Genomic DNA, 9,832 nt, shown 5'->3' with positions numbered 1-9,832 from the left:
AATATATGTAAATTATTTTCCTTTCACCTGGCAGAATAAAATAATTAGGAGTGTTATTGTTTTAAAAGGATTTAGATCTTTATGTCATAAAAATTAAGTGGGAAGTGGGAGCTTAGATGGTGGAATTAGGAAGTGAATATTACTATTAAGCTTAAAGAAATTCTTATGAAAAATTAACATAATCTCGATAAATAAATAAAAAAGGTTGGTTGAAGAATTTGCTAAATATGACATTTTAAAATGCTATTTTATTTTAAATTTTGAGTTAAAGTTGTTTTAAACAAACATAAGATCTCTTACATCCAGATTCTTACTTGTCTATACAAAGTAATTTTTTAATTTTTTTTATTTATTTGGTTTTTTAAGTTTAATTTTTTAAAATTTTTAATTACATTAAAAATTAAAAATTATAATTTTTATAACTTTTTTTATTTAAAAATAAATTTTATTCTTTTATATGTATTAAATATAAAAAATAACAAAATTATTTTTAAAATATACATAATGGGGTGGCCCAAAATAATACTCTTTGCAAACCCACTTAAATTTCAGAAAAAAAAAAAAAAAAAAAAAACATCCATTACCATCCAGCGAGCGTGATGATGGGTCGCAAACCATCGACATTCAATTACTGTTGGCCCAACCTTCTCTTTTGTAGTCTTTAGGCAATAGGTTTTGGATAAGGTGGGTCAAAGACTCAAAGGATTCCCAAATCTCAAATCCAGCGGCACGAGGGTCGACTAGTCAGAGTTGGAGGGCTTTTCGATACCTGCTGGGGTTGATCATTGAGTCCCAAGCTTGAGAGGGACAGGAATATTTGAAGATGTAGAGCCCATTTTTGCCAAAGGTTAGGATTTAGGGTTGCCAATTCAAATTCAAAGCTGGGTTGGGCCATGATTTGGGTTTTAGGGCATATTTGGATTATCTTCAAATCTAGGGATTTATTTCCCCACCTATTGGCTATTGCCACTTGTAATCACATGTGGAATAATTGGTCACATGACCGTCCACCTCAGCAATCGTGCGGAGATCCTAGTGGCATTATAGTGTGGAGAGTAGGTTTACCTACGTGATGACTAAAGAGTAACTTTAGGACATGCCTATTGTTATTCTTCCAACACATTTTATGACCTATTTTTCCCATAGAGCACTTTTTACGAAAAGCAAAGGGTCTTTTTTAAAAAGTGTTTTCAAATTCAGGTACGAAAAAATCATTTTTTTTTTAAATTTTTGGTTGTGATATATATATAGATATATATTTAAAAAATAGTCGTTAAACAAAGTAAAATTTTTTTACTTACTTTTGGTAATTGTTTCTAAAAATAGATTTTATTTTTATTTAACAAATTTTGATAAAAAGTTATTTAAAAAAAGTTATTTTAAAAATAAATTATTTTATGATAATATATTTAATCATTTTCATTTGTTTTATAACAATTATTCTAAAAAATAACTATGTAGATATATAGGATGATCGAAAATAAAACATTATAGATAAAAAATAAAACTTATTTTTAAAAATATTTGAAATCAAAATATGTTGGCAACATTTTAATTTTTAAATAAATTTTATTATAAAAAAATACATGGATTTTATTTCTATTAAAGATCAATCTAACATCATCCAAACATCACTTATACGCATCGGGTGTTAGTTATTAGTATTTTTTTAAATTGTGAGTAGAAAAGGAAACAAAAAAATTCTGTAGGTTTTATGTTCCTTCCTATCAATGAATCGTCAATTAAAACACGAATTTTACAAGTGTTAGTTTATCGAATTTAATATCATCCAAACTCATGCATAGAAAATAATGAATCATACCTGTAAGGACCTCTCCTTGGCAACCATGTGGCAGGTTGCCTCAGTACCCCAGGCACCCTTCTGTTGGACATGTGGCGTCCTTCTGCCTCTGTCCGAACAGGCGCAATCAGGTAGGGACCCCTAATCCGACCCCAAGAGTCGATGATCGGCTATCTTGTACCCCTCTAAGAATGCATGATGCGTTCCGAGTAGGATCCCTAGTCGGCTTCCATGAGCAATCATTCTTCCTCCCACCAAAAGTACGCTTGATGGGACGTCTTCCTATCATTTCAGTCGACCTACTACGCTCTGCACCACGCTGCCTGCAGAGTGAGGTGACTAATGAGCCACCAGGTCCCTCGACCAGCAATCCTTGTCAGTCGTCTAAAGAGTGATGATTGTTATACCACCATATGTGTAGCCATCATGACTGTAAAAGTCAAAAGACCATCTCAATATAGATGTGACGGGACTCCAAACACTATAAAAGCTTTCTTGCAACTCAAAGGAGAGAGAGGTATTTGAATCCATTCTTTTTCAAGCTCCTAACACGGGGAGGCATTCTCTCTAACTACTCATCTGACTTGAGCTTCGGAAGGTATGTTCGAACATCCTATTCAGACATTTTTTATAGGAACAAAGAATGAGCGTTTCTTTCAATTGACTCAACATCGACAATATATATATAATAAAATGTAACATTGTCATTAAGTGTACTTTCGATTCCAACACCAATACCCAAAATCTTTAATTATAATATCTATTTGAATTAATTTTATTTAAAAAATCTCATTAATATCCCTAGATTTTCTCATTAGATAAACAAATTATAAATTGACCTATATTTAATAGATAGAATTTATTAATTTATTAAAATAATTTAGAACCCAAAAACCAAAATAATTAAATCAAGTAAAATTGAATGCATTTGATTTTTTAAGAAGCCCATGAGCTTTAAAAGATATATTGGAATTAAAAAACCAACTAAAATTTTGTTATTTAATTTTAAAATATTTTTTGAAAACAATTTTAAGAAAATGCCACTAAAAAGTATAAGTTATAAATAGGGGTGATAATGGTGTTGATTTTTTTCCGGTACCTACATCACAAAATTGATAATAGAAAATATTTAAGATAAAGATAAATTGATTCAAAACAAATTTGAATTTTTTTTGAAAACCCTAGACAATATGACTTTTTCTCGTTCCACCTCATCCAGATTATATATAATTTTTAATAAAAAATGATTTTAATTGATTATTTTCATTTTTTTTAAATATAAATAAAATATTAATCTTTATAAAAATTTATAATAATTTTTATTTATAAATTATATTTATTTTTAATAAAATAAAAAAATAAAAATAATGAAAAAAAATGAAAAATGTTGAAAAATTTTTAGATCGGATGAGGCATAAGGTAATAGTATTTCTTATATTTGCCCCATTCAATTTCAATTATTTTTTTTCGATGAAAATAGTTATAAATAATTGGGACGGACTTGAGATGAGAAAGATTCTCGTTCTTATCCTAGTTGTAAAAGAATTTAAGTTTTAAAAAGTATAAGGTGGTGTTTGTTTTTTTACTTAATTCCAAATAGAACCTTAATACTTAATAGTATTAAATATCAGGTTGTTTGTTTTTGTAGTATTTTATTTATATTAAGTATTAAAAAGTAAAAAAAAACCATTGTGTTATTTTTTCTATTTAGAAAAAGTAACATATTTTGACTTTTTCTATTTAGTAAAAAGTTTATAATAAGTTAAGAAAAAGTAAAAAAACAAACAACCTAAATTCTAAGGCTATGTTTGGTTCCCGGAAAATTTGAGGGAAAATTTGAGGGAAAATGCAAGGGAAAGAAAATACAAAGGAAAAGTAGAAGAAAAAAAAAGTGAAGGAAAATAAAAAAATAGATTAAAAGTTGATAAATTATTTTTTTTATTACTTCAAACTTATTTTATTTATTTTAACTCATTAATATAAAGATTAAATAATTTAAAAATACATAAGTTTTTAATTAGTTTTAATTATATTTGATTTTTTTTTATATTTTTCATAAGACAACCAAACATGAGAAAATCATTTTCCTTATCAGTTTTTTTTTCCTTTGTACTTTTCGGGAACCAAACGTAGCCTAAAACTAAATGGTTTTCAATAAAAAACAAAAAAAACAAACACCACCTAAGTCTAAACTGAAAAGATAAGAATAATTTTTTCACAAAATAATTTCTACTGGGCAAATATCATTTTGTTTTTCTATAGACATGGTTTCATACCTTATTTTAAGAAATTGTTAAACATCTCATGAAAATGTAATGGCTAACATAAAGAGAGCATCCAAACGCAGCATCAAAATGTAATGGCACTTTCAGTAATAAAATTCTATCGATTGGGGTATTTGAGTATTTCCCATGTTTTGAAATTACGAACAAGTCCTCCAGTCAACTCCAGTGTCTTATCGAACGCATTGCAGTCGAGTCCAGGGTGATTTGTGTGGAGAGAGAGAGCAAATCCAGCCAGATCTCTCAACCTTGCTCCGTTTCCGAGCTTCTGCAGAACTTTTGGGCATTTTTGTTGGTGGGTATTTGAAGTGGGTTTTGGGGTCGGGGTCAGAATATGGCGGGGGGAGTGAACAGGAAGATATCGGCTGCATCAGCCCGGGCTCATACCAGAAAATCTAGGCAAAGTTCTTCTTTTCGTCTTCCTTCTGGTGGGTGCTCGTTAATTTTTTTTTTATTTTTTTTCTGGGATCTTTTTTCACTTTACCCTTTTTTCTTTCATTTCTTTTTCATTTTTCTTTTGAAGTTGATTTATATTCCAGTTTTGTTGTTATTGTATTGTTTTTCAAACTGCCTGCACAACCAAATTGAACGAATGAGCGATCAAAACGTAATTAATTGGTGTGGTAAGGCATTATTAAGAAGGGGAAAATCACGATGAAGCGATCCACTAATGGAGTGAAGAGACGCCTGTAGGTTTTTTGCGAGGAAAGAAATGGGGAAATGATAAAATTCAGTGACTTGTGTCTTTGAACCAAACTCCTTTGAACCTTCTCTATAAAAAGCTATGAACAAAAACCCAACATTTCATGCCTTTGTTTCCAGTGCAATTCTGAAAGCAACGCCTAAACCCAACAGTTCTTTATCACTTAACGTGGGCCTGTAACATATGGACTAGACTCCAAGATATGGTATATACTTGACTCCAACTTAGCAATGTTTCTTTAACTACTTGTGGCCAAAATGGGCAGCAGCATTATGCATTCTGCCTCAGTTGGGGAAAGGCAATGCTTGTATGCAATTTGGACAGCAAGGAAGTTACTCCTCTTGAAAAAGTAAACAGTTTGTATCTTGTATCAATATAATAAGACATGCATGAATTTGTGAATCCTCCCAGCACTGGTTAAAGCATGATCACAATTTGGATGTGCCCTTGATGTTCATTGTTACTGAAGATGCTCCTTATTTGGATTTTTAGGCGTTTATTGGACCATATTGAAACTGTAAATTGCAATGGTTGGTCGAAGAGGAATTTTGCCTGTGAAACATGAAATCTAGTATAACAAATTCATTCCCCTCTTTGTGTCTAGGCTTTAGTATGTTGCTTCTCAGTTTATTTGGTTCAATATTTTTTGACTATTTTCAATTGGAACTTAAAAATTCCAGGGATGTTCAAGAAAATACTAGTGGTCTTATTGATGGGGTTCCTGGCCTGGGCTTATCAGGCAATCCAATCTCCTCCTCCCAAGATATGTGGCTCTCCAGATGGTCCCCCTGTTACAGCTTCTAGAATAAAGCTCAGTGATGGAAGGCATTTGGCTTACAAAGAACATGGAATCCCAAAGGATAGAGCCAAGTATAAAATTGTTTATGTTCATGGCTTTGATTCCTGCAGGCATGATGTCGTTGTTGCCACTTCTCTTTCTCCGGTAGCTATATTGGTTTATTTTTCTGGTACCTTTTTGGCTATGTTCTTGGACTTTTAATGCATTCCAGTTGAATTGAATATTATTTGGCTCTCTTGTGGGTTCTTCCAGGAAATTGTTGAAGAATTGGGCATCTACATTGTGTCCTTTGATAGACCTGGTTATGGAGAGAGTGATCCTAATCCTAAAAGAACTGTGAAGAGCATACCATTGGATATTGAAGAGCTTGCTGATCAGTTAGGACTGGGATCCAAGTTCTATGTAATTGGTTTTTCCATGGGTGGACAGGTGATTTGGAGTTGCCTCAAGTATATCCCTCACAGGTATGGTTGAACCTGCTTTTTTCCCTTAGGAAAAAAAAAATGGAAAGAAAATGTTTCCCTTGGTCTCTAAAGAACTGTTTGTTGTTTATGAATTTTCTCCTAGCATATTCTTCTCAGTTGCATGCAAGGGAGGGAGGGAATTGACATGCCAAAAACAATAGTTCAAGATCACATGTTTTTATCCATCTTAAGTCTGGTACTTGTGACACAGGCTAGCAGGTGCAACACTGATAGCTCCAGTGGTCAACTACTGGTGGCCTAGCTTTCCTGCAAACGTATCTAAAGAAGCCTACTACCAACAGTTTCGGCAGGATCAGTGGACACTTCGTGTTGCTCACTACACGCCATGGCTTACCTACTGGTGGAACACTCAAAAGTGGTTTCCTGCTTCTAGTGTTGCAGAACACAGCACTGATATTCTTTCTCACCAAGACAAAGAGCTCATGCTTACTAAGCTTTCAAAGAGAAAGGGATATATGGTATTCATCTTTTTCCAAGAAATTCCCTGCAGATGTCTTTATTAGTCATTCGTGGCACTGTTAGAGAATGCTATCAAGCAGCCTTGTTATTAACAGAATGGCCTGAACCATAGCATCTTTGGTGTTGGTCAACATCAATGACCACCATCAGGATGTTATCATTAACTCGTGGTTCATCATCACTAAATATATAATTTTGTGTTATCAATGATGACGTGGCTCATTTAGGGCTCTGTGGTGCCATCTTTGTGGCTATGTGGCTTTTCCCAAAATATGCCAACTATTATTTGGGTCTTGCTTAAAAGAACAGTTAGCACCTCATTTTTTTTTGATGAATAAAGAGACAATATATTAATAAAAAGAGGCACTTCAAGGACAGTTAGCACCTCATAGTAACAAGGTTGAAGGAATTTGTATTTTACTGAATGTTTAGTTTGAGACACTCCCATGCAATATTTTTCATATGATTTAAATGATAGGAATTATATTTTTCATATGATTTATATATACATAGTTAATGCTTTCCTCCAAATTTTTTGTAGAAGCTAATTGTCACGAATTTAGTCTTTTCCTAAGCTTGTGCGACACTTAGACAAGTCAAGACACTTGATCTTGCTAAGTCAGCCTTTCTCCCAATGCTTAGTTGCTAGACTAAAATGTTCACAACTTGGAAGCTTTAGAAGGCATAGTAGGCAACTCTTAAAGAATGAAATCTTTTATTACTTAAAGGAAGCTTTACAAGTGCTTTGGGAACTCACTTGCTTGGTTGGTTAGGTTCTTGGGAGGTGCCTTGGCCAAATGAGGCCTTTACTTATTTATAGGCACCTGAGGAAGTCTCTAGAACCTTGGAGGGTTCCTTACAAATCAAGAATAATAAAAAAACTCTTACACTAATCTATGTACAAGGGTATGTACAAGATGACTTTGGAAGATTCTAGAACACCTCATACTATTCTAATGCTCTCATAGCCAAGTGTAGAGATGTGTGGATATCTCTAGCCCTCTCTAGAAGCTTCCATGCTCTTCCACTTTGTAGCTAAGTATAGATGTCTCCAGAGGTCTCTAGAAGCTTCCCACCTCCTATATAAGCCCATGGGGAAGGTCATTTGAAGCATCTTGTGACATAATGCTCTCCTTTAAATTTTGACACCATATGTCTCAATAATAATGACTATGCTGTTATATTTTTTATTTCATCCTTTGAATGTAATGGATGTTAACCACAAAGAGGACTTCTACCAGTGGTGTGGAGTTTTTGTCAGTATTTGTGCTAGGGCCTTTGTGGTCTGTCCTTTTATTGTCTTACTGTGAAGAACCCTTGGAGTTTGTGATCCTCTTGGAGTAGAATTTAATAACATCCTATTTGTTTCAAAAATCAGGATCCTATTTTTTTTCTTTCTTTCTTATATTTCCTACAAAATCAATAGGACTTCCAAAATGGTCCAATGACTTGAAAAACTCTGAACAATTGTCACCCATCTATAATTATATTCTACTCTTGTCTCCTGCCATGAGAACCACTGAAATTGGGATATTCCTTATGGCTGATTAATTGTTGATGATACTTTTGGAAATTGGATTCCTCATAGTTAGGACCTTGCATGTTTTGTTTTTTTAACCGTCCATAAATTCATCAAGTGAAACCAGGTTTAGCGACCAGAGACTAGGTTCGTATTCATTCTCAATACCCCAACGTGCAGGTTTTGGTGAAGATTTTTTTTTTTTGATCCAACTGAAGTTGGATTCTGTTTGTCTGTTTAAGTGAGAAGAATCTTTATGGTTATTCTTACATTTCTTTTTTCAGCAAAGTTTCAGTGATAGTCTTCTGTACGTACAGTAGACATCTAATCAATCAGTAATTTGTCTGTTTTCTTGAGCTTCTTTCCTTTGCTAATACAGCCATTTGTTTCTTATTTAATATTCCAATTATTTGATCCCTCCTCAGGCGCAGGTGAGACAACAAGGAGAATTTGAGTCCATCCACCGTGACTTGATGATTGGATTTGGAACTTGGGAATTTGATCCCATGGATCTAAAGAACCCATTCCCAAACAATGAAGGTTCTGTCCACCTATGGCATGGAGATGAAGACGCAATGGTGCCTGTTTCACTGCAACGCTACATTGCCCAACTGCTCCCATGGATTCAATATCATGAGTTACCAGGTGCTGGACACTTGTTCCCATATGCTGAAGGAAGGACCGATGCTATCATTAAGGCACTCTTAACCGGGGAAAAGTAGCTTCCACATATATAAAGAGCTAGCGCAGGTCGGCTTTGGTGTGCTTCCTTTGTTTATTATCTGTTTTGGAGTTTTGAAATTGCTTCTGGTCATTTTTACATTTATGGAAAATTTTGTACTTCCCATTGTTGTTTCCACAGTTCCATTTATGATGAGAACACAACTGTTACTCCACACTTTTAAACAAGTGAGGACAACATTCTGATACTTCAGTGGATTCCCTTATCTCTTGGTCTGCAGAAAAATGATGAGATGGGTATTCACCAGCCCTAGGATTGTTTCTACTAATAGAATAACCTAAGATTTCAGAATCTCTGTGGATTTGCAAATGTGGTTCAGATTCTCTCTTCCCTGTCTCAAAACGTCTGTTTCTGTTCAGGGTCTGCATCTATGTAGGTCATGCATTTTGCCCAAGTAGGCCAAACTGCCACTCTTTCCTTAAATATTCAATGTGCAACTGAGCATTGCAGCTCATCAACGAAACCGAACATGTTCAAAAAATTGATAATGATATTTTCCAGAATATGAAGTGATATATATGCCTTGATTGCTGATATTTTTTTTTCATTTTTTTTTCAGAAATTGAAGTGTATACGTAATGTGCCTTGGTTTTCCTAATATCACTAAAGCCTTCCAATGGTCATCATCATGAGATGGTTGGATGATGCCTCCCCCTCTTTGCTGTACTTTTCTTTAATTTTCGGCTTGACAGCTCCACCATGCTGTGGAATGATGGTCATGATAGTAGCCATGACTATTTTATGTAGAAGTCTTACTTTTTTATTTTAGTTTTTAATTTTCCAGTATGGTTAAACAATTAATAAAATTGTTTTCATTTGTAATTGATTCTTCCCTTGTGTTGGAAGAAATGGTTCCATAATGATGTTGTGTTGATGAGTCATCTTTGTATTATATTAAAATTTAGGTATTCAATTTGATACGTAAAGTTAAACACGACATAAATAATAATCAAATTTAAAATACTAACAAAATTGTATGACCCATTTAAAAATTAGGTTTTTTTTTTAATATGACGAGGTTTTATTTGAATTAATATGATTA

At 33.4% G+C, this 9,832-nt stretch overlaps 1 protein-coding gene across 1 annotated transcript; it reads left to right on the top strand.

Annotated features, from left to right (window-relative positions):
• Window positions 1-4,267: 4,267 nt before the first annotated feature.
• Window positions 4,268-9,650, top strand: LOC117921003. Its single transcript, XM_034838738.1, has 6 exons — window positions 4,268-4,511; window positions 5,467-5,729; window positions 5,838-6,049; window positions 6,261-6,528; window positions 8,474-8,798; window positions 9,350-9,650. The coding sequence occupies exons 1-5, from the start codon at window positions 4,418-4,420 to the stop codon at window positions 8,768-8,770; spliced, it is 1,134 nt and encodes a 377-aa protein (XP_034694629.1). The 5' UTR covers window positions 4,268-4,417; the 3' UTR covers window positions 8,771-8,798; window positions 9,350-9,650.
• Window positions 9,651-9,832: the final 182 nt, after the last annotated feature.

The sequence above is a fragment of the Vitis riparia genome, chromosome 8 (genome assembly GCF_004353265.1).
Source record: "Vitis riparia cultivar Riparia Gloire de Montpellier isolate 1030 chromosome 8, EGFV_Vit.rip_1.0, whole genome shotgun sequence".
Lineage (NCBI taxonomy): Eukaryota > Viridiplantae > Streptophyta > Magnoliopsida > Vitales > Vitaceae > Vitis > Vitis riparia.
This window is presented reverse-complemented; position numbering and strand designations above follow the sequence as displayed.